General features: G+C 39.5%; 1 protein-coding gene across 3 annotated transcripts in view; it reads right to left on the bottom strand.

The window, feature by feature from the left end:
- pcsk5b (proprotein convertase subtilisin/kexin type 5b) overlaps positions 1 to 26,696 on the bottom strand; it is a 355,500-nt gene that overhangs the window by 162,096 nt on the left and 166,708 nt on the right. For all 3 annotated transcript variants that reach the window (XM_048595072.1, XM_048595074.1, XM_048595073.1), the window contains exons 12-13: positions 24,753 to 24,941; positions 6,287 to 6,423 (exon numbers count right to left, since the gene is read on the bottom strand). In XM_048595072.1, coding sequence (XP_048451029.1) covers positions 6,287 to 6,423; positions 24,753 to 24,941 — 326 coding nt within the window. The remainder of the gene's footprint in view (positions 1 to 6,286; positions 6,424 to 24,752; positions 24,942 to 26,696) is intronic.

Consider the following 26,696-nt stretch of genomic DNA (forward strand, 5'->3'; position numbering starts at 1 on the left):
AAGCGTCATACTTCATATCCTCCAAAAGCACTAAATCCACTTGACTCCTCACATTCATCCCTGAATGAAGTCAGCTGCTCCCACCCGAAGTTCAAATATTTTTCATCCTTTTGTCACCTCTATACTTAACTATTCCAATGTCGTCCTTGATATCTTTCTAAATATCTATAAATTTCAACTTATCCAAATGCAGCTGCCCACTTTGTCTCCTCATCCTTACAATTCATTCTCAGAGTTACATAAGCCCTCCACTCCTAACACCAATTTAAAACCAGCATCAGCTTCAAATTTCATCACTGTTTTGCACTTTCCCAGTCTGAAACCTTACAACCTCCTCACCATTTCTGATGAAGGGTCTAGGCCCGAAACGTCAGCCTTCCTGCTCCTCTAATGCTGCTTGGCCTGCTGTGTTCATCCAGCTCTACACCTTGTTATCTCAGATTCTCCAGCATTTGCAGTTCCTACTATCTCTGAAACAATTTTAACCCCCCACAAACAGTGATGTTTCGTTAGGTCAGATATCCTGAAGCAGATATTTACACATAAGGATGGGTTTTACGCTTATTGATGTTTGTGTACATTATGTACTACAGCTGACTAACAACACTAACCCCATGATATAGAAAAGGTGACTAAAGGTGAGTTGAGTACACCTATGCTGAATGTTACAGGTCTTTTGCTCTATAATGACTTTAGGACTTGGAGCTGCCTTGTCACAATGTCACAGAGCTGCTCTCCACTGCATACAAAGTGAGCGTGGGCAGAGTTAGAAAGTGAAGAGAGAAGCACATGTGAAGAATAGTCTTAATAATGTAACATTAAGATTAGGGCCTGTTTAACCCACATTAGCAAATATAGTTATATTGCATTTTAATATACAATATACAGAGTTCTAAAGAAACTTATGCTTGAGCACAATTTTTGACCTCCTCTTCATCTCGACCAGATGGTCTTGAACCCAAACACTTGGGTATGGACATAAAACCATACAAACAAAAGATCATGATGTCATGTAACTGTCTTAAAAATACAGGCCTGTGTGGGCTGAGTGGTTGGCTAAATAGATGACTGGTCAAAACATATAAATCTTTACAATAAATCATTAGTACATAATTAATAGCCAATATTTTTACTGGTGTTGGGTGGTCACTTTATGAATGTACCTCCTGGCAATTTAAGTTGAAAATTATATACTTGCTGCAAATATTAAACTGGCTAAGTCACAATAAATAAAAAGTAAAATTACTCCAAGGAGTTAGCTCAGAGCATTGAGGAACACTGTCTGAAGCAAACTTGGGTATGGATATATCAGAAAAATGTTTGTAACTAAAAGCTGCATTAATACAGGAGTGGCATGGCTAAAGAATGTTCAGTTTTTGCACATCGAATAAGCAATTCTATTAAGTGTGATGAGCTCTGCAGTCAGACATTTGCAGCAACACGCAGGTAGGTCAGCCAACGATGTGGGCGGGTTACAGACCCAGTTAGATGGATGGTTTCATGTTCATTGTTACAAGGGCACCATGCCTGATGGGCAAATTTACCAGTCATCACCTCCCCCTTTTGCTGTGGCTTCTATTAAAGCTTGTAGAGGACCTACCTACTATCTCCACTCTGAAGCTATGCTTTGCCCAATGTATTCTGAGATTTGTAGCCTGCATGATTAGGAACAAGCAGGTTATGCCGTCAAATGCCAAGTGTTGAGAGGTTGGATATTACAAAGAAAAAAAAAGGAAACAAAGCAAAAAACAGATTCACATCCCAAGTTGGTCTGAAAACAAGACTCAGGTGACCAGCTTTGGTCAGAAGATGGAGGCTGGGGCACAGCTGAAAAGTTAAGTAACTTGGATATAGGAGTCAGTGTGAGGGCATCTGGAAAAGAAAGTGTGCATTATGATGAAAACTGTATTTGAGGAGCTGGGTGAAGTAAAGCTGATATTTAAAAAGAATTGATGGCTAAAGCCCTGAAGCCAAAGAACTGGAATTTGGCCTGACGAGGTTCAGAGCTTTGAAGGATTTTGTGTCTGAATTTTGGTGCCACATATTAAAGTGATCTGTACAATATACACAAAATCAGTCTATGTCATATCTCTATATTTGTCATTTAGAGTTTATATTAACCACACTTTACCATTAGTTCAGGTTTAATTTATTTTATTTTAATTTTTGTTTGATTGCTAGAGTAAAAAATTTAAAAAAAAAGTGAAACATTTTCCATTGATTTTCACATTAGAGTTTTAGGTCAATTCCTTCGTTGGTCTCTGCAGGGATCATAACATAAGCTGATGTTCTCTAACGTAATCATCTTAATAGATATTCTTCTAATTTCTATGCAATGGAACTTTATGTTCCATCTCCAGAAAGTCAAGTACAAAACGACACTGTCAAAACAATTCGATCATGAGAAAACAAATCTGGAATTTACAAATTCAGTCAAATGACCTTGTGACTTGCAAAATTATATTCAAACAGGAATGAAAGATCCACGAGACAGGTTGCAGCTTGTTCAGTTCCCTTGATATCTAGAGTCATAAACACAACTTATTTTCCAGTTGAGGAATTTCATGTTGCACATGTTTTACAAAACAGTAAAATGAGTAAACGTCACGGTTAACCAGAAGAGATGGAGTATGCACAATGTGACATTGACAAAATACACATTCAGCAGAAGTGGTTATCGTACAGTAGGTATCAACCCAGAGCTCGCTTGGGACTTTCTAAACTCTTTACCACTACCTTCTAGAAGATCAAGGGTAGCAGATGCACAGCACTATCAGCACTTACAAATCCCACCCGCCCCCCCAACGTCTGCATCTAGGCTTGGAAATACATCACTGCTCCTTCAGTGTCATTGGGTCAAAATCCTGGAATTCCCTTCCTAATGGCATTGTGCAATTACCATGATCTGGTAATTTTGTGATAACTAAACTTACAGAAAAACGTGAGGCTGTATTTTCAGATGGATGAGTTTCCTTCATGCCCACCATGCGAAGAGTCGATGAGCACTGTGTTTGCACTGATCATTGCAGCTCCATAGCTATTTAACATGCTGAGGAACATTAATTGGCTGGAGATGGACTTCTGCCTAACACTTGGGTTGCCTCAGCAATCCTTTGGACAATGTCATTAGACGTTAGTTTAGTAATCCCAGCAGCACAAGCTGCTAACCAAATTGAAAGTCCTGGAATTCAGGACAAAGCAAGCACGGGGCAGGGATTTCACAGTGGGGAGGAAAGATTAAGCCACGGTGGGAGTGGAGGTCTTGACAGAGAAAGATTAGGGGTGGAAAAAGCATCTTATGGGGGAGATCTGAGGAGGTGGTAACAGTGTGCTGGACAGGAGGACCTGGAGGGAGGCATCTCTATCCATTCAGCCTAGATGCTTGGATCGGGTAACATGCCAGCCTCCACAACAACCCTGAACCTTTCCTATCTGCCCTAAAATAACAACGATGGAACAGGGAGGGTGGGAATGAATACTGGCTCCTAAGTGTCCAATCATTAGCCACTTAAGTTGCTCATCTGGTTCTATGGCATTCCGATCACTTTAAAGCTTGCCTGCCTCCAACCCTCTCTGTAAAATGGCAAATACCTCAGGAACTGGACAGGCCCCTTGGTAATTTTACAGCACACCGTCTCATCACTTTCCCAACCTCCAAGCAAATCTACCACTAAGAGACTGTTTACCTAAATAGTTCACTGATGTCCTTCAGAGAAGCAATCACTTCAGGTATAACACTGAAACAGGCCACTTGATCCAAATGGTCTATGTCAGCATTTAACTGCCATGTCAGCAAATTGTTCTAATCACACACTATCCTGTTATCAAACATTTTTAATCTATTTCCTTCATTCACCTCCCCTCTCGAATCATGAATGCTGACAATTTCCAACTCCAACAAACGCTGCAATGAACATTACAGCTTCATAGCTCTGTACATAATCTTCTCTTGAATTCTCCTACATACATTTGGTCAAGGGCTTTTCTAAAGTCCACTTGCTGTGCACCTAGTCATTTCCCCCAAAATTGGTATGTGTTTCATTTTTAACAAATTCTGTGAGGTGTATCATGTATACTTGTTTCTTCTGAAAACATCTTACTTCATCTTTCCCCTGCCTGCTCTAGTCTACACATGACTCTATTGAATATTGAATTGCTAGTTCTTATAAGGCCTTAGGAAAAGTAGGATGAGTAAGTAATACTGTCTTGTCACAATATTCCAAGAAGAAAATCAAAAAGAGATTTTAGAAATGATTATACTCCTCCCAGTTGCATGGAGGGGATGTTCTTATCTCTTCTCCAATCCTGATGGGACAAGTATCCAAAAATTAAAGACAGTAACTAATTGGGAAGGATTGTCTCCCTCAGTGACGTTTTCTCCAACTCCATGCAGCAAAATAACTAGTCTCACAACATCACATGCTGCAAAAGTTTTCAAGTGAAGTCTTCAAGGTTCAAGATCACTTGGCTTTTCTGCAACAGTTTTGAAAAAAGTCCAGGAGTTGATACATAGAACAATCATAGGGTATGGAGGGTTGTGTGATTTTTAGCTCTCAAATCCCTGAGCTGCATGGCTGATTTGCCGCATGTGGGATGCCAGCTGAACTATAATTGTGCAATCATATTTCTGAGAGAGATTGCTTAGTTTCTAGCAAATGCTTACCAGAAATTCAGCTTTAGTTCTTGGATTAGCATGTAATACATTCCCAGGTTTGAGTGAACATTGCAAGCCTCTTCTATATGATCAGGAAAACTTCCCCCATTAGTGGAGTTGCCAAGAGAAATTCAAAATGGCAGCCAGTAAGTTCAAATTTTCATTTTTGTTTCAGCAGAGAATTGCCACATGAAGTAACTGTGCCATGCACAGATTTTATGAACTGAATACAAATGTTAATAATGTCAAATCAAGAACAGAATAGTTCCATCATGTTAATTACAGCCATCCCTGGCTAACGTGATTGATGTGCCTTTTGTACATGAATTTCACTTTGGCCCCCAAGTCTACAGGAAAACAAAAAGTTGTATTTTTTCACAAACATTTTTGAGCTCCAACTGAACATCCCTTCATGGTGTCAGAAGTATTTAGCACATGGTTTGGAATATAATGCAGGAAAAAAAATCAAAACCTGACTCAACACATAACCACTTGCAAATTAAGTTATTTGATCAAAGGCAATTGCTCAATATATTGACTGAAAATAAACAGATCTGATGTGATTAAGTACACATTCCGAAACATTCCTGGAAGAAATTACCCAGGAAACTCTGCCTGAGGGAACAGAGTTAGACCTGACCGTAACACGATGTAATAACAGTTCATGAACAGGTGGGACCAGAACTAATTAAACATTTGGGACATAACCCATTCGCCAGCAAAAATGACCTGATTTGTTTCCCCAATTCCTTCTAATGCATGTGCTCCTGCTGAGTACCTTGCACTAACAAATTTTTATTGTAGGCAAAGCTTTGTGCTGAAAAGGATGTTGTGGCGACCAATTCTTTACCATCTGGTCAAGCATTCTGCAGCTTAGAGAGAGCTTGGTACTCCCTACACACTCCTTTGATTAATGGAAAATATTATTAGTGATGCTGTTAGGCATGTTGTATTATTGCCAGCAAGAATGTCTTTCACCCTCCCTCTGTTTCTTAGCAATAGTAGTGTCACATTTCAGAAATAAATTGTAATCAGGTTTGCCTCCCCTTATGGTGTGTGCTGTTCTGCCCACTCATTTGTAAATGTTCAAGCTACGTAATGGAAAAGTATACAGACGCACAGAGCTTCTTTCCTAACATGGAGCATTTTACAGCAGAACTATTGTGGCACTTATGTTTTGTTACTGCTGGAATTTGTTTAGCCACAGTAGTAGTACACACAAATGTTTCATCAACAGCAGCAATGCAGAAGGAGGAAGGGCAGGCATTATGACAAAGTGCTAGGTTTTCATTTTATTCTGCTATAAACAGCGAATCTTAACCCACCTGCAGACTGCATTGCAGGCAAGTCTTAGGGGCAGAGCCATAGTCATGAGTTTTGGATGTTTGACAACAGTGCTCATGAACACATGCTTTACAGTTTCAACTTTGTTTCAGTTGTGCTGTCAATGCTTTGAAACTTGCCAAAAGAATCTGTTCATCTGATTTTTAATTAAAATCTTTGTAAATGCTTAAATATAATTCAACAGTAAACTATTCTGGGAATCCAAATTGTAACAGTAAAGTATTGTTCCACAGAAGAAATGCTGGTATTGAAAATTTTGAACGGTCTGTAATTAATTTCTGCAAGTACCTGGTGTTTTGAAGTTTCGGAGTTGCGAAGGACTGTCATGAATTTCAAGGATCCAGTCACCTGCTGCTTTTTCACCCCAGCAATGAGTAGTCATGAATTCCCAACTTTTAAACCCTTCCATGGAATGATCAAACAACCTAGAATAGAAACAGGGATAAGAAAATCAGGCTTAACTTACAAAGGGGTACTCATTTCCCACAAACACAGACAGATGGGCCAACAGCTGCAGTATTCTAATCTTTTGGCAAGTCTTGCAAAAAAGATTCCCTTCTGCACTACAAGCTAGAACAGGATGCAAAGTGGCTTCAAACACTTCCCCTCATAATTTAAGAATTGGAATTCAAGTCTAGAGCAGAAAAAGAAATAGGCATTTCACAATTGTTCTCAGGATTATTTCAAGTTGTATTATACAATATTTAAAGATACTTAAATGGTGATGAAAGCTAACTTGTTTAAGGACGATGGAGAATAAATAATACACTACCTAATTTTTATGAGTTTGGCTTTTAGTAGTCAGATCGCAGCGAAAGTCTCAGTTCTTCAACTAATTAGATCTAGAACAAAGTAATGTGATTGAAATCAAATATTTATGTGTACTACTGGCCCTGACAGCAAGGTTAAGCCATCTGGGAAAGGGAACTAGGAATATTTCGAGTCATAATAAGCTTGAGTCACAACCCAGGACAGCAGATACTCTTAGATGCAATCATCAAACATTCTAGAATAGCCAACAGGCTCCATTTTGATCTTAAGACTTCATTTCTCCCTTTTCTCTTTTCACCTATGCAATTAGCTACTATGAAATGTTCCACTAGAAGCCACTGGAGGTAACTGCAAGTATAATGTCAAATAAATTGGCTTGGATTTCTGAACAAAGCCTGAAAAAAAAACCGTGGATGCTGTAAATCACAAACAAAAATGGGTTCTCTGAGGAACAATCAATCGACACAAAACGTTAACTCTGATTTCTCTCCACAGCTGCTGCCAGACCTGCTGAGCTTGTCTAGCAATTTCTGTTTTTGGCTTGGATTTCTGGGCTAGTTGCGCAAAAGAGGCATTTCAGCATCAAACAGTGTTGGTTGGAATGGAGAGGGGGCAACACGACCTCAATAATGCTTCTTACTGGACCTGAACTATTGAAAGGAGACAGCTCATTTTCTCCGTGATTGATAGGTAGTGTTTTCTGAATTGTTATTAATTATGCAGCAGTTTAAAAAAAACTCAATTTTCATGACAAAATGTCAGTGACTTTGACAGCAAGAACGTATAAATGCAATGTTGAGAGTCAGCCACCAGTGAACTTTCCATTCCTTGAATTTTTATCTCCTGTAGACTCAAAAGGAAACTAACTTCCCATTACATTGACATGAATTAAGCGAATACTATCCAGCATTGCTACCATGACCTCCATGAACAAACTTTTGACCACCTGGTCTATCCTTTCACATGGATCAATGTTGTTTAACAATATTCTCTGAAAGCTCTGCAGTACATTTTAATTTAATTAAAAATATGTATAAATATATCTAAAAGTTACGAAAAAAATGTTCTATAAACATGAGTAGTTGCTTTAGCAGGAGGAAAACTGCTGTGAATCAAATTCTCAAAACTTATGCCTGAACTCAGGCTCATGGGTGTATGAGCTCAATTCACTCCAAGCTGCACCCTTCCAAACATATGGAGGTATGGTAAAACGGTGCCATCCATAACACAAGACAAATTTGTTTGGTAATTTGAAGCTGGAAATAAAGGATTATTACAACACATGAATTTATGATCATGTATTTGCTGGCCAAAGCCATTTACCATTGGTTGCTGTAAACAGCTGGTAACAAGGAGGGAAAAGAAAAAAAAAATCACCATCTACCAAATTCAGTAGAAAAAAGCCAAAGCAAATGAATAAATAAATTCTGATGGGAAAAGGCAACCTTTGACTTCAATCAAAGCATAGCGTTTGAAAGTCATCAATGGCTCTCCAAATGGTCTTGTGATTGAAGGCACTAACTAGTATAACAGCAGCCACAGAGGCTACATGGTTGCAGCATTAAATCATAGTTTGTGTCGAGGGGTTAATCAAGGCTGTTAGATAGAAAATAAAATCAAAGTTCCTGATTGGATTGTCATCCAATGATCCCCATAGGGAAGCGAATAGGTAGACATTTGATATATGAAATTTTAGGTCTGACAGTCATATAATCTAGCTGTGAATATCCTACTGATTCCCAGGTTTAAAGGTGAAAAATAACTGCTTTAAAAAAGATAAAGAGCTGGATTTTATGGGGCACTTGATGCCTCCCTCATGTCCCCGTAAAATCTGCAAAAGAATTTAGGGGCTTTGGGTGAAAGGCCATCTGCTGGATTTTATACGCCCCCGACTTTCAAGCCCATCTGTTGGGAAGCCTACAATCCAGCCCAAAAGGATCAGTCATCATCCTAAGCAATTGTATCCTCACCAGATTAGCCAGTAGTAGGAGACTTTAGGTCAGGGAAAACTTCTACTGCAATTTGAAACTAAAATTTAAAAAAAAACTTAATTCAAAAAGATGTACTTGGTATTTGTATGAATATGTCAGCCTTCAAGTTTAATGAAGATAAATGTATCCCAAGTGGAGAGAGAACATTTTTCTGTAATCGCTGGTTGCAGCCATACCTAGCACAAAGGAAGATGGTTGTGACTGTTGTAGTTCAATCATCTCAGTCCAAAGACATCTCTGCAGGAGTTCATTGGGCAGTGTCATTGGTTCAACCATCTTCAGCTGTTTCATCAACTAACTTCTCTCCATAAGGTCAGAAGTGGGATGTTCACTGATGATTGCACAACGTTCAGCACCGTTCGTGATTCTTCAGATACTGAAGCAGTCCATGTCCAAATGCAGCAAGACCTGGACAACATTCAGGCTTGGGCTGATAACTGGCAAGTAACATTCGCACCATACAAATACCAGGCAATGGCTATCTCCAATATGACAGCAACCAACCATTCCCCTTGACATTCAATGGCATTATCATTGCTAATATCCCACTACCAACATCGTGGGGGGGCACTTGCTACTGACCAGAAACTGAACTGCACCATCTGTACAAATATTGTGGCTACAAAAATAGGCCACAGGCTGGGAATTCTGTGACAAGTAACGCACCACCTAATGCCACAAAGCCTGTCCATTGTCTGCAAGGTACAAGTCAGATGCATGATGAAATATGCTCTACATATCTGGATGAATGCAGCTTGAACAACTCTCAAGAAGCTTAACACTATCCAAAACAAATCCCCTTGTTTGGCACCTCATCCATCTACTTCAACATTCACTCCCTCCATCACCAATGTACAGCAGCAGCATTATACACTAACTAGAAGATGTACTGCAACAACAACTTACAAAGGCTTTATTAGACAGCACCTTCTAAACACACAAAGTCAGTCACTTAGAAAGACAAGGCTGCAGACACATGGGAACAGCATCACTTGCAAGCTCACCTCCAAAACACATCCCCTCCTGACTAGGAACAATGTCAGCACTCCTTCACTGTCTCTGGGTCAAATTCTTGCAGCTTATTCGTTAACAGCACTCCCCAGTATGTAGTGTAGGGAGCACATACACCAGATAGACTACAGAAATTCAAGATGACAGCTCAGCACCACCACCTTCTCATGGGCATTTCAAATAACAATAAATGCTGGGTTAACTTGCAAACCCCTCATCCCATGAGCAACCTTTAAAAAATGGCCAATATGTTAATGGAGGAAGTTTAATAAATCAATGAACAAACTGGGATTTGGTCTTTAATTATCCTCAAGTCTGAACATTACCAGAAAAAAGTGTCTCCTGGCAGTCATTTCTAATGATTGATTGGTCAACAGCCCAGAGCCATTGTTGGTCCACTTTTTTAAAATCAATGATATACACATTTCAGGATCAATTTTCCAGTATTTATGTAATGTCTTAAAACATCTTTCAAAAGATGTAGTGAACTGCCCCATAAAACTCAACCTCCATAATTTTATCAAATCGTGTATTTTCTTAAAAGCAAATTCCAATTCTAATATTGCATGGATCATTTAGAATTTTTGCTTTCCATATCCCTCTCAGAGATGCAACCATAAACTAAAATATAACTAAAATGATTATTGAAAGACTCCTTGGAGGCATCAGCACTACAAATTGGAGAGATATTGCTGGTCTACAGAAGCACAAGAATTTAGCATCAAGGATAGTTTTTACTCAAGCTGCTAGTGATAACATTTACATGCAACAAAACTAATTTTAATTTTATGCTGTGCAGTTTGTTCAATGTTGCTATTAATTGCATCCTGTCATGTAATGAGGCCCATAGAGAAAACAAGCAGCTGTAAATATACTAGAGAATACAAACATTGCAAACTACTTTAGCTAGAGGTGATTTTATGGTATAAGAGCAAATGAATCATTTAATTTAATTTTTTTTAAAATAGGAAGGAGTTTAAATTTAACAGGCCCAATAGCTAATGAAAGTGATTAACAAATGCACACTGAAATATTTGTTTTTTTTCCCACCCTGTAATTATGAAAAGCTTGTCAAAACAGCGATAATGCTGCAAAAAATAATTGCAATATCCTACTTAGATTTACAATTTAGAAACAAAAGCAGTGAGCTGCCAGAATTTAAACTATCAGTGAATTTTTTTAAAAGTACAAGATTAGAAGTAAGTTATATTGTTAGATGCACACTTTATGGGTTTAATTTCCAAATTAGCTGCTGTAATTTGGAGGCACAGGAAAAACTGGTTCAGTCACCAGAATTCAGGAAAGCATTTAAGTAGACGATCAAACCTTTCTACTTCTCTTGTGTCACTGCATTTATGCCAATTTCAGGAGGTATTCAACCAGTTGGTGGAATACTATAAACACGGTGTCAAACAGCACAACAACGAAAACAAAAGTTTAATCATTTTGAATAAACTATATATTGTCTATATTAACTATTGGACTCTAGTAATTAATTCTATTGAGATCACTAGTTATTTGGCAATATTATTAAATCAACATACAAGAGGACTACCTTTTAGCATTTGAAAATGAGTCTACAGATCCTGTATCATTCTTGAGAGTCATTTTAGCATTTGTTTTTAAAGAAAACCCTAAGTGATGGTGGACCTTCATGAGCTGTGGTGGTTGATATAATCAACTAGCAGTTAAGAATCAACTATATTTTTATGGGGCTGGAATCACATTTAGACCTGACCTGGTAAAGATAGTGGTTGGACTTCCCTAAAAGAGGTGATTGAAACACTTAGGTTTTGTTAAGACAATCTGATAGCCACATGATCACTTTTATCAAGTTCACAATTTTGGTTCCTTTCCTTTAAAATAAAAATCCCAGTTACACGTATATGTCTCTGTAGAAAACAGAGCGAATTGCAATCTGGGAGTTATTGATGTATTCATTTTAAAATAGAAAGCCAATATAAAAAAGCAGGCACCTTACACACTAGAAGCATTATGTAACTAAACAAGAAGATCAAAGGAAGAATTAGAACAGAATGGCAAAATAAGCAGGCAGTAAGTGGAATGTAGAAATTAAAATGGACAATAAAACAAAAACACTTCATTTCTTGGAACAGTTTTAAACTCAAGCCAGGCATTATGCAAATGCTGTACAGTTTGATGTGTACATGAAATACTGGAGACTACCAGCACACTATAAATGCAGGAGCTGATGATTTCCCCAAAGGGAGGAGTTGATAGATTTGGGAACAATTCCCTCTAGCAGCCGGCTTCAACAGCCATAATAGATCTTGTGTACTTTAGCAGAAGAAAACTTAAACTCATAATAGATTAGAAGCAACTTGGTCATTTGCAGGGGTCAAACTGATTACACACACAGGTTGCGCAGCACTGCGAGCTGACAGTTGCACAATAAACTGAACACTGCTGGGTGTGTTAAAAGCTTCCGACCCAGTGAATTAGTACTTGACACGCAAGCAATCTGTGTATGGTGTGTTAATGGAGTGGAATACTTTAAACAAGGCCAGTTTCAATACGGTAGTGGGCCTTTGCCTGCTCTGCACCTGCAGATATTAGATAAACTATTCACTGAACAGCTGTTTTCCCTCAGGAATGGCTCCAGCCACTCATCAGCTGGCCAAGGGAATTTGAGAGGAAATCCAGACACACTAAATAGTCTAATCAAAACTTTGTGCCCTGTTCCTACAGACTGATTGCCATGAAAATATTTTCCTTTCAAACACGTCAGTTTCAGACATTTTAGAACACTATTCTAAACGTGCGTTAAACTGCAAAGGATCTGTTTAACTCCCTATGGGTATAGCTTTCTATGAGCTTACTACTTGTGAATAAAAAAGTACATTATTTCATAAGAACGGGAAGTCTGTCAAAAGTAATACATTATTAATTGATGGATAACTCTAAGGTTTTAGAGTAGATTTGTAGCTTGGGTTGTGCATGTTGTGGTTGGTTGGCTCACTGAGCTGGTTCGTTGTTGTTCCGCAGATGTTTCATTACCCTGCTGGGTAACATCATCAGTGCAGTCTCTGATGAAGCGCCGTTTTGTTTTCCCACTTGTTATTTAAACTCTGGAGTCCGCTGAGCTGGATTACCTCACTTTCGGTTTTCCTTCGCAGTGGAGTGTATATGGGGTCGAGTTCTATGTATTTGTTGATGGCTTTCTTCGTGGATTACCAGGCTTCTAGGAATTCCCGTGCTTGTCTCTGCTTTGCTTGTCCCAGGATCTTGGTATTGTCCCAGTCAAATTGGTGATTCTCCTTATCCATGTGGATAGAAATGAGTGAGTATTGGTCATGTCTTTTTGTACCCAATTGATGTTTGTGTACCCTTGTTGTTAATTTCCTTCCTGTTTGTCCAATGTAATGTTTGTCACAGTCTCTGCAGGGAATTTTGTATATGACACTGGTCCTGTCCATAGTGGGTAGTGGGTCTTTGGTTCGGACGAGCAGTTGGAGGGTTGATGTGGGTTTGTGTGTTACTCTGATGCCCAGTGGTCGTAGGAGTCTTGTGGTCAGTTCAGATGTGTTCCTGATGTAAGGCAGCGTGATGAGTGTGTCAGGGTGTGTGGTATCTTCCTGGTGTCATTCGTGTAATAGGCATCTTCTGACCCAGTTTTTCGGGTATCCATTGTCTTCGAATACCTGGAAGAGGTATCTTCTTCTTCTTAGCGTAGCTCTGTGCTGCTGCAGTGTGTTGTTGCCCATTTAAATAATGTTCTCATGCAACTTCGTTTGTGTGCGTTAGGGTGGTTGCTGTTTAAATTCAGTACTTGGTTAGTGTGTGTGTGGCTTTCCTGTGTACCTTGGTTAGCAATTCCCCATTTGTCCTGCGTTCCACCATGACATCCAGGAATGGGAGCTGTTTGTTCTTCTCTTCTCTGGTGAATCTGATCCCGGTGAGGGTGTTGTTTATTAGTTTGTGTCTCCTCTCCAGATTGGTCCATTTAATGATGACAAAGGTGTCGTCTACGTAGCGTATCCATAGTTTTGGTTGGATTAGCGGAAGGGCCAAACATTCCAGTCTCTGCATCACCACTTCGGCTGTTAGTCCAGAGATAGGTGATCCACGGGTGTCCCATTGATCTGTTCATATATTTGGCCATTAAAGATGAAGTGGGTGGTGAGGCATAGGTCCAGTAGCTTCAGCATGTTGTCTGTGGAGATGGTGTCACTGGGGTCTTGTTCTTGTTTTAGTAGTGCTGTCATTGTTTCTCTTGCTAGTGATATGTGCCCACTCAATCCATTCAGCCCAAGAGTTCCTCAATTCCATCAAGGACATGAGAATAGATGACGACGAGACCATGGCGTCATTTGACATCACTGCCCTATTCACATCGATAGACATACCACTAGCAAGAGAAAGGCCTCATCGGAGGCTGCACTGATGATGTTACCCAGCAGGGTAATGAAACGTCTGCTGAAAACCAACAAACCAGCTCGGTGAGCCAACCAACCACACGATGGATAAAACTTTCCAGAGGTATTCTCCAACATCCACACCTGACCTTCGTTCACCCACACATACTTGGTTGGAAACTACTACAGCCAAGAGCTGAGTTGAATTGTTGTCATCCTTCTTTGTATTGGATGGCAACTGCCTCTCTTAATTCTAAAGTTTTTGAGAAGACTTGTAACTCAGGTTGTGGATGAGGTTGTTGAATTGTTTGCCAAGCTGGTAGGTTAGTCTGCAGATGGTTCGTCACCATACTAGGTAACATCATCAGTGCGCCGCTGATGAAACATTGATTGTTGGTCTGTCCCGCTTTTTATTCATGTGGGTCCAGTCTGATGTGGTAGTTGGCCTCATTTCTGGATCTGCTTCGTAGCTGCTGGTATATAAGGTCTATTTCCACATGTTTGTTGATGGAGTTCCGGGTTGAGTACCAGGCCTCTAGGAATTCCTGTGCATGTCTTTGGTTGGCTTGTCCTAAGATGGTTACGTTGTCCCAGTCAAATTGGTGGCCTTCTTTGTCCGAGTCTATGTAAACAAGTGATAGTTGGTCGTGTGCTCCTTGGTAGCTAGTTGGTGCTCATGTACCGTGATGGCTAGTAATTCTCCTGGTCTATCTGATGTAGTGTTTGTGGCAGTCCTTACATAGGATTTTATATATAATGTTGGTCATGTCAGTTGTGGGGCTTCATTGGAGGCACACCGATGATGTTGACTGGTATGGTGACGAAATGTTTGCAAACCAATCTACCAGCTCGGCGAACAACTCAACAACCCTAACTCAATTCTGGTGCTAACTTGAAATTTCATTAAACTATATTTTCATCTGCCACAGATGGGTCGAACCATTTCAACCATTGGTCACTGGTTTTCTGGCATTGGGAGGGAAGGAAATTCAATTTTTATACATCACTTAAATTGCTGCTACAGGTTAAAGAGTGAGGTAGGATTTTGTGAATTGTGTACTCAAAATAGCAGAAGACTGAGAAAAGACCTGCAATCACATTTGTTGAATGCTACATTCTCCCTTTGCAAACCAAAGAGATAGCTGATAATCAATGCTTGAAACAAAAATGCAATTAGAGAATGACCAGCAATCTTGAAAATACGGTCCACAAGGAGGGCACTCTGCATCTAAAGCATGCAAATAATAGAGGCAATAGAAACATAGGGCAATGAGAAATGACAAAGAGATAAAAGTAGGGCTGGGAACATATCATTTTACCTCCATGTGGACTTTCAATGGGAAGTTAATGGCTATTCGTCTCAATGTCTATTCCCCAAGGAGTTAAACTGGCTTTTGTGTTTATGAAATACTGAGGTTTTCTTGTGTAAAGAGATGAAAAGCCATTGTGTTTCTGGTATTGTGACTAGTAATCCAGAGGCTGTGTTCCAAAGATGCTTTATATTGAATACTGCTTCAAGAACTTGCATTTTGAAAGATTGTGGAAAATGGAATTTATTTAAAGTTTTGTGGACATATGAAGAGTGGTTTGTATTTTAAAAATAAAGGTCATTGGTAGCTCATTGTGGACAATGGAGATTTGTTTAAAATTATAACAAGCTTCCGAGAAATCTGATAACTGCTAGTTTTGCCATAGAATAAAAGCAAATACAGCTGATGCCGAAGATCCTGAACTTGTCGAAAAACAGGACAAAAGTTGCAAGGCTAGGCTCTGAAGTTGTGGAATTCAGTATTTAGTCTAGAGGTTGTAAAGTGCCTAAGCTTGTTGGTCCATAAGCTTGCATTGTGCCTCAATGGAACATTACAACATTCCATCATTCACCAGGGTGCCGCCAACATGACCTTTTCTGCCTATCAAAGATTACCTACCAAATGGTTCACAGGACCCTCAGCTGCTTCCAACCCATTTTCCTGCACTTCTGCCCTCATCCCTTCCTTTCCTTCCCAGAATGGTAGCGTTCGCCTTGTCTTCACTTTCCACCCCATTATTCTGAGCATTCTAATATTATTCGCTGCCATTTCTTCCAAACACATCTTCCCCTCAGCTCCACACGCAGCATTCCCCAGGGATTGTTCCCTCCACAACACACTGCTCCACCACCCTTGACAATTTCTCACAACCTTGGTAATTTCCCATGTAAATCTCAGAAGGTGTAACATTTGCGCATCCACCTCTCCTCTCTTCACTGCCCCAGACACATTCCAATTGAAGCAGCATTTTGCTTGTAATTCTTTCAACCTAGTCTACTGCATTTGCTGCTGACACTGTGGTATCCTAAGCATGGCAAGGCCAAATGCAGACTGGGTGACGAATTTGCAGAGCACTTCCGCTCCGTCTGTAGGAATGACTCCCAAACTTCAAGTTGTCATTTCAATAAACCATCATGCTCTCTTGTTAACGTGTGTGTCTTGGGCCGTTGCAATGTTCCAAAGAAGCACAAAGCAAGGTCAAGAAATGTCATCTCATTTTCTGCTTAGGCACTTTACAGGATTCAATTTTAAATGCCATACTTTCAAAGCCTGATCTCAATGTTTGTCATTCTTCTAACTTCTACTACACCCCCCAACTGCACCACCCCATCTTCCCCAACTCCCCCCCCCCCCCCAAAACCCACACACTTGCCTTGTTTACTTTGTTCTCAGTATTTTTTCTGGGGCCTATGCAGGGCTCAGTAGTCTGAGCTGCAGATTGGGCTCACCAAACGGAAGTCATATTGCAATTTCTCTGCAGTTTGTCTATTAACTATCAATAATAAGCATATATATTAGTTTACAGGTACAGATATTCCACCTATTAAAATAAACAAAAATTGATTGTTTGGCTTAGAAACGTGGGGACCAGTTTCGTGGAGATGCTACATGCACCAGACATACTACATGATCAAAAGAGGACACGAGAATTTATTCACTCACTTGTCGGCAACATTTTGAGCCTATCCTTATTTGCTGCCCAAATGATTATATACTACATCTAGGGTGATAGTTTGACCAGAAGAAAAGTAAGACTTAATTCACATCAAAGTTGTCCAAGTGATCAATTTCTGGTTTTCCACTTAATCAAGCTCTTGGGGCGAAACCCACACCCACAGTCAGAACATGATGCCTGAAATGTCCAGAAGAATGCACATTTCTTGAACAAAAACAAAGTTGCTGGAAAAGCTCAGCAGGTCTGGCAGCATCTGTGGAGGAGAAAACAGAGTTAACGTTTCGGGTCTGGTGACCCTTCCTCAGAACATTTCTTGAAACTGGCCATCTCTTAGAGCATAGTCCACCAAAGCAATGAACGTCTGAATGGAAGCGATCTTGACTTTTCCACAACCGTAAATCTGAAGTCAGAGTATTCCTCACATATTTTCGTCACAGTTTAGTACAAAAAATGGAATATTTCATAAGTGAACACATAATATAGTCTTTACCAAGTTCATAATGAGTTGTTGTGGTGACTGCAGCCTGATCAAATGCATATCACTCTTGTAATTCCATTTCTGGAAAACTGCTTTCCACATGGTCACGTAAGCAGTTGAATAAATTGAAGGAACATAGCAGTATCGACCCCACTGGTGAAAGCAGTCCAAATCTTCCTAACTTCATCACTAAAATAAACACGTTCACCTAAATTCTGAGTGTTCAGGTTATCGATCTTGGCCTATAAAAATTGAACGGCTTCAATTTTTGTCAAACAGCTCCTCGACAAGAATTTGCACAGTGATCCCGAGAACATCATTGAGAGCCATCAATGCAATGTGATACTGTGGCTTTGTGAACATTTTCAGGTAATAATTGTTTATTAGGTTATTGCACTTAAGTCTTGACTGCCACTTCACTTCACTTAGAGCCTGGAATACCACTGTCACACTGTGACTTTGGCAAAATCTTCAAACTGTCCTCTCTTCACAGTTGATTTGCCAAATATGTATGCACTACTCTTAGAAGCATTTCAATATATTGAATAATTGACACCTGTGTCCAAGTATCATCTATTCCCGGATCTTCTTGGTGAACAATGCAATGATGTTTTAACAAACATTTAGTTTTGCATCAGAAGATTGTAGCTACTCCATTTTTAGAATAAAACGAAACTCTGTCTGATGTAAACATCACTACTTTCTGTAAATCAAGATTTGTTCACAAAGTTGTTTGATTGCTGACACAATAGAGGCACTGTCACAAGCAGTTAGTTTCAAACTCCCTACAGTCTTATAGGCAAGTTCAAATTCTGCTTGAAACTTGATGCATAAAATCAACATTTTTGTATTGAAACATCCATACTTTTGTTCAGTATTAATGTATGAAAACATGATTAGTTTAATTCATCCAGAAACACACACTGTTTGACAAAGCTAATATACTCTACAAATTCGAAGGCATAATTCTTGCTGCATCAGCTCTCAGTAATTGCTATGCACTTCACCACATGATCATGATGTTTTGCACAGAAAGCATGGACGCATTCATCCTTACTGTAACTAATATATGTTCAACATATGAGAACTTTCATCATTGTCGGGATTGGTCTCTTTGCACTCTGTACACACTATCCTCATCTCACAATATTCTGATGTTTCAGAGTTTGGGATTTCTTTGCTTTTATTTTGGACATTTCCTCAGTATGTAACCACACCTGCAAGTAGCTTGGAGAGAACTTTTGTAGACAGGAGCCATTTTTACCCTTCCTCTTAATTTATACCTATTTCACATCTCTACTCCTCTTTCACTCCAAATAGCAACACCTTTATCTTTTGCACTGAGCCTCAGCACCACTTGTACCCTTTGTTCCTCCTCTACCTTGTCAGGAGCACAAAAACCAATATTTTCCAACCTCTTCCAAGTTCTGAAGAATCATATTAGATTTGAAACATTAACCCTGCTTCTCCCCACAGATGCTGCCGGACCTGCTGATGTTCTTGCTTTGCCACAGACTTTGCTGGATCTGTTTTGAACAGTGACTACCTGGGTGAGGTTTTGTTTTTAGAAAAATATGGTTCAGCTAGGGGAAAGCCTAAGAATGAACTGAGTTGGAATGAAACCCAGTATAAACCAGTTGAGGTGGAGGAAAGCTTGCTATGAACACGCTGTCCAACTGATTTCTCACATTTCAGAAACCCCTTACAATAGTTCACAGTGGAACCTATTTATTCTTTAATTGCACTTTCAAAACAAGATTTTAAGATTGTATTTCTTGAGCAAGTTGGGTCTAAAAGACTTCAGAGAGAACTATGCATGATTAGAAACTTGACCACATGAGCCAGAACCTCAGAGTAACAGATTCCAAAAGTACAAGAGTGTTTGTTTTTTGCAGATTTGGGGGCATTTAGAGAGATAAGCATTTTTACTTCTAGATTATTGACTCTATATGTTAACTAATTATTGTATCTTTTGTTTTAATAATAAACACATAATTATGTTTATGAAGATACCTTGTTGATGGATATTTTTATTTAAAATCTGATATTGGTAAAAGTATTTAATTGGTTGTCTGGATAACTATTACAAGTACTTTTGTTTTATGTTACAAATTGAGAAGTACGGAAACTGTAGCAACGTTGTACTACTCCAGCCTCGGTCATATCACTTAATATACTGTCACAGAAACAAGGGGTGAAATCCCATCACTGCAGCTTGGAACTTTAATCACCAATACAAAGACTAGCTTTTTATTTAGTCAGCTCAATTTATAAACTACCAGACTGTAGCAAAACCTATACAGTTCGCGAATGTCTTTTAAAAAAGAAAATCTTTTATCCTTGTCCTATAATGGGATTTCAGACCCATAGCAATGTCATTGATTCTTAAATGACCTCAGAAATGGCCTAGCAAACCAGTTATTTTAGAAAACTTGCAAAAAAAAAGTAATATCAGCATCAACCTAAGCACAGGTATTAGATTACAATATAGACACATTGAGGAAAAACCCCAAAGTCATCCAGAACAAGTTATGCGGTCTTGAGCTTTTGAAAGAGCTGTCTCACTAGCTCATCATACATTCTATGCCAATCATACATTTTAATAATTTCAGCAATTTTGATTATGTCCCATCCTACCAGCAGAACTAACTCAACATATATGGCAGCAAAATGGCATATAATGGAGAGGGAGTCCCAGGATCTTACCATTATTTGTAAGAGTAACCACCTTTTGGATGTAAAGTTCCATCTTCACACATTATTATGCATAGATTACTTCATTTTAAACATAAGCTGCCCTATCACAATACCAAATTGGACAGATTAAGAACAGATCCAGCAACTTTAAACTAGTTTTCTATGATGCACTGTGAGCCATTAGCAATGGAATGGTATTCCATTACAATCTGTAACCTCAAGACACAGCATGTCCTCACTCTAGCCTGGAGATCAACCATGACTGACGTGTGTGGAAGAGATAGCAGAAGCAGTGTCATTCATACCTGAAAATGAGATGCCAAATTGATAAAGTTAACATGGGACAGATTAAAATAGACAGAGTGAAGGGATTTCAAAATCAACAGATAAGACCTTCATCGTCCTGCCACACTTGAGTTTGAGTCTGATTTATTTTTATCACATGTACAGAGATACTGTGAAAAGTATTGTTTTGCATGCTATCCAGGCAGATTGTACCAAAAAAGTGCAGAATACTGTGTTTTAGCTGCAGAGAAGGTGCAGAGAAAGAGAGATCCACATTAATATTTGAGAGGTCCATTCAACAGTATGATAACAGCAGGGAAGAAGCTGTCCATGAATCTGTTTGTACATGTAATCAAACTTTTATATCTTTTGCTGACAGAAGAGGGCGGAAGAGAGTATAACTGGGGTGGGTGGGATCTTTAAGTATATTGGTTGCTTTCCCGAGGTAGCAGGATGTATAGATGGAGTCAACAGATGGAAGACTGGTTTGTGTAATGGATTAGGCTATGTTCATGACCCTCTACAGTTTAAACGACAGCAGACAATTAAAAGGAAAAAAGGAGTCTGTGAACATTTTCATTCTCAATGTTGATGGAGCCTGATATATCAGTGTAAATGCTTCAGCCTTGTCCTTTGCAACCATCCATTGACAATAGCGCTTAATGGTCGAATGATCTGGGCTTCCTCTGGAGGTCTGCATGATCACAGAAGCTATGCTCTAGCCAATTTAGTTCACTGCATGTAATACAGCAAACTTTGTTTTAAACCAGCACCTTATCAACTGGCACTCTTGATAAACTGGCAAAAATTATACACCTCAAATATCATGATCTACCGTGATGTCCAAGTATTTATGCTGCAAATAAAGAACAATAGTGAGCTGCATACCCCTGCATTACATTTCTATTACTTACTGCGTGTTTTCACATTGATTTCAGGTGGTGTGTTGATGCTTTTACAGCAATTTTTTGAGGGATATTGTTGTCTCGAAGCTTCACTTGGTCAAATTTTACTGTGGTTATGCATATCTCTTAATTATCTGGAATATTTGATCAACTGACAACAATAAACCCTGGTCCTATAGGTGCTGGTTGATTAAAAAGTCTGTTGTGCTAAGAAATGGCTGAGCACATCAGACATATCAAGGCTCTATGTCCGACAACACTGTCAGTAGTACCAAAGACCTGTGCTTTAGAACTAGTTTCAGACTAAGCTGTTTCAGAATAATGCAGCAATAACATTTACTCAAAAGAAATTAAAGTTGCCCAATTATGCCTTAGGATGAATCCAGTCCAGCCAATTACTGTCCAGTCAGCATATTTTAAATGGTTTGTTCACGGGAGGTGGATATCTCAGATTGCTATTGTTCATCTCAGGAAATGATCAGATGTCTCTTTGAACTGCTGCAATGTGTGGAGTAGGTACGTCCACAGTGCTGTTAGATAGGGAGTTCCAGGCGCAGTGATAATGAAGAAGTGGCGTAGTGATATAGTTCCAAGTCAGGACGGTGTACAATTTGCAAAAGGGGTGTTCTCACCTGGCTTCTGCTCTTGTTCTTATTTAATGTTATAGAGATACTGCTATAAAGAAAGAAAGTTGCTGCAGTTTATCTTGTACCCTACTCTGAGATATCAGCAAAAAGTTCAGAAAAAAAAAAAGAGAAATCAGTGCAAACAGCATTTACTGTCAAAAAAATCAGCTCACTGATGCTCTGTTGGGTTTTTCCAGAACCATTTGGCCCCAGATCTCATTCCACAGCCTTGATCCAAAATTTAATTCCAGATGTGATTTGAGACTTAAGGTCTTGTCATCGAGGCAACACTTGGTCAAATGTGGCTCTCAAAACTGCAGTCAGTACGCACCAGGAAGAAAATCTCTCCCAGCTGGCGTCATGCCTGATGCAGTGGAAGATGGTTGTGGTTGGAAGCCAACTCACAGGACACTACTGCAGGGTTTCTGAGGGTAGTGTCAAAAAAGCCCAACCACCTCCGTCTTTGTCCTTCCCTCCAAAATAAGAGCTGATGCTTATACATGTTGAGTTTCATTTACAACTCTTCAGATAATGTAGTAATGTATATCAGGACAACATTCAAGCTTGCATTGATAAGTGGCAAGTGGAGGTAAGGCAGATCATGACCATCTCCAGAGGGACTAAACAACTATTCTTGACATTTAATGCGATTGCCCTTGGAAAATTCCCTAAAATCTGCGTCCACTACTGAGTGGAAATCTAACTAAGACAGCCACGTAAATACCTTGGCCACATTGGCAAGTCAGAGGTTTGATATTCTGCAGTGAGTAAAATTAATCTGCCATCAAGGCAAAAATTGGAAATCTTCACTTGCAGCGACAAGAATACCTCAAAAAGTCTAGCATCCTTCAGGTGAAAGTAGCCACCTAATTGGCACTTAACACCCCTATTCCCTCCTTATAGACACACTCCCTTCACCTGCAACACACACTGAAGTACGTACTATCTACAAGATCCAACATAGCAATTTTCTTCTGTTTTTAAAAAACCTCTGAAACATACAGTTGGAAATTTACAAGGAAAAGGGCAACGGATACATGGGAACTGCACCTCTTGAGTTTCCGTCTAAATCATACACCACCATAACTTGGAAATATACCACTGTTCCTTTACTGTCCTGGGGTCAAAGTCCAGGAGTTTCCTCACTATCTGTCTGGGAGTATCTTCACCCCATGGACAGCAGCAGGTAAAAACAATAGTATACCACCAAATTCTGAAGGGCAATTAGACATGGGCAATAAATACTAGTCTCAGCATTGACATCCACAACCTGAAGGTTAATAAAGAGAAAATAAGCAGCAGTCTGATAGCTTTCAAGCTTTTCTTTCCCCCCTCTGTGAGATAGAGAGCCTAATCCCTACTACATATATCAACATATTTCTGTTGAAAAGGTATAGTTTTTAAATAGTAGTAAATATTTTCAGATAAAGCATTCAACAATAACTTTGGTCACTTTGTTAATCATGTAATAATACTATACACAGATCCATCCAGACAATTTGATCAAGCTTTGAGATTGCTGTGGTCTGCTTTATTGAAGTACTTGCAATCCCATGGTCTCATTACATTTGTTACACTAAATAGATACATCGGATTAGTTCTAAAGTCACTGGTGTGATCCCAACGATTATCTCTCATCACATCTTTCACATCTGAACACTGTCTCTTAACAACATCATTTGAAGAGAAGTGATTTGCAATGTACCACTGATGACAAGTACTCCATGTTCTCCAGCATCTCTCTCAACCCTTTATTACCTCCGGGTCATCAGCCTGTCCACATTTAGTCCAGAATGAGGTGTGATGTTCTCCAGCTAAACATCAACTTCACCCTCACGGCAAATTCAGTATACTTGTCGTACTCCCTTTGATGTTTTCTGCCACTGACTCAGGTTGAAGCCAACACTTCCTAAGCAAGAAGTCCTGTTACACCTGTACTGAATAGAATTTCAAACCTCCTTATAACCACTGGAGATGGTTATTGAGTGGAATTTACAGGTCAAGTTGGGAGTGAAAAATAATCTGCCTCAAATTACTCATATTAAGACCCGTAAACAGGCATTTAGCACCTCTAGACTCAACGATTCCAGTGTTCAGCTGGTCATTCATCCCATCCCCAGAACATTAGCTCACCTTAAATCCTGATGTATGTTATCTACGTCAGCACTTGATTATCCACCACTACTAACTTAAAATTCAAATCTCTTTGTGGCCTCACTGCTCCCATCTCTAATCTCTTCCAACTGTAAACCAGTCTCTACCAACCAAGGCTGCCCCACTCTTCCTGTGTCCAAGTCTCCAAAATCCTTCATCTCTCATGTTACTTTGAATACTGTATCCTTCTTTCATGATGACTGTGAATATGTACAATGAACTTTTCTACCTGGAGAAAGAGAACTTGCTCTCTTACAAGAAGCTAAGATAAGGAATAAAATAATGGTCACTCATTTTGAATGAATAATGATTATACACTTCTGAAATATTCCTCATTTCTTGTGAATACAGTACTGCAAAGGATTAATACAAGTAAATGAAATAATTTCCTTAATAGCAATTACTAATCAGAATATGGCTTTGGCAATGAGTCAAGGAATTAAATCCGACTGATAATGAAGTGATGTGCAAATACCTGTTAGACAAGAGCTGAGACTTTGTTCCAGATGGAGAGGTCAGGTATATTGCCAGGTCACCTCGTCGAGGGTGAGAAATAGTAACTCGGACAACAACGTGTTCCAGGTAAATCACACGGTGGTTTGCATTGTCTAAACAGCCAGTGGCTTTGTAGACTGCTCTTACATGATGTTCAGGACGGATAGTTCTGCAACAAAAAAGTCAAAGTGATTTGAGGTAAACTACTAAGTCGAATGTCTCAGCCTGGGCTGATATCCTTTCAAAGATGAGGCCAGTTACAAACTATTGCTACTACAACTGTCTCAGTAACAAGACACAAAAACAGTAGCAATTGCTATTTACAAGGACAGTTCACAAAATCATTTTATTGCAAGGTATCCTATTTATGCCATTCCCATCAGGAATGGTCTACAGGATTCCAGTTCCATTTTTAAAGAAATCAGATAAACATATATCTCTGCAATGAAATTGTAGATTTTGGAACTATTTACCGATTTTCTATTAACTTTTCAAATAGATTTTGTGTTCTCATCAGTTGCAATGTGCTTAAAACCAACTGAACTACCAGAAAATATTGCTAAAAAGAGAGAGATGTTACTAAAGATTTTTGGCTTAGACTCAGAGACAAAACGTGGAACCTGACTTGAACCATATTGCTGTTGTAGGGTTGAAACGCTAGAACTTGATCCCCACCAGCATTGTGGGTATACCTACAGCCAGTGGACAACAGCAATGGAGATTACCAGTTGGTGGTGATGGTCAAGGGGTAATTACTGCTGAACTAGTAAACCACAGGCCGAGGTAATGTTCTGGGGACCAGGTTTGGATCCCACCAAAGCACATGTGGAAACTGAATTGTAATTAAATGTCCACCAATGACCGTGAAACAATTGTCTTAACAAACCAGATTATCAATCAGTAGAATGGAAGAAAGGAACGAAACTGGATGGACCACCTGGCGTAGACAAAGGAACTGGAAATACCAGCTACTAAACAACCCCACTGACCCTGCAAAGTCTAATGTGAGAAGGCTAGGGGAAAAATCGAGACAGTTGTCTCACAGACTAGTCAAATAACAGCTTGAAATAAGCAGATTATTCATAGAATAATTCCTTGCAAAGAACATCCCATAACCATCCTTGGGTATTTCTGTCCCGTCCCAATGGGCAGGACAGATCCAACAGAGGTAGTAGGACAGTGGTATACAGAGGGATCAGCCCCAATAGTCCTCAAAATTGACTCCAGACAATGAAATCTCATGGCATCAGGTCAACCATGTGCACGGAAACCTCCTGCTGCTTACTACGTAACACTCCTCCTTCATTTCAGAAGAAGAATTATTACTCCATGTTGAACAGCACTTAGAAGAAGCAGAGGTTAGCAAGGGCACAGGATGTATTACTACGGTGTGGTGTTGGAGGTTGTGGAAAAGACTTCAAATGACTATCATCAAAAGTAGCTTGGCAGCAGCACTACTGACCCATCTAGTTCAGACCTGAAGGTCAGAGCTGGTAATACTGGCTCTGCAGCAGGTGGTGAGGGAATCAATAAAAAAGGAAAAAAATCTACTTGACCTTGTCCTCACCAATGTGCCTGCCATTGATGTCCATGAGCATATCAGTAAGGTCCTTGTGGAGACAAAGTCACACCCTCACATCGGTAATACCTAACATCATGTTGTATGGCACAATCACTCTGATAAATATGAAAGACTTTGAACTAATCTAGCAACACAAGACTGGGAATCCATGAGACACTATAGACCATGAGCAGCTACTAAACTGTAATCCAGCATAAATTGCAACCTCATGGCCCAGCATATTCCCCACTGAACCATTACCATCAAGCCAGGGGATCAAGAGATAGTAGGAACTGCAAATGCTGGAGAATCAGAGATAACAAGGTGTAGAGCTGGATGAACACTGCAGGCCAAGCAGCATCA

The sequence above is a fragment of the Rhincodon typus genome, chromosome 3 (genome assembly GCF_021869965.1).
Source record: "Rhincodon typus isolate 14 chromosome 3, sRhiTyp1.1, whole genome shotgun sequence".
In the NCBI taxonomy this organism is placed as follows: Eukaryota; Metazoa; Chordata; class Chondrichthyes; order Orectolobiformes; family Rhincodontidae; genus Rhincodon; species Rhincodon typus.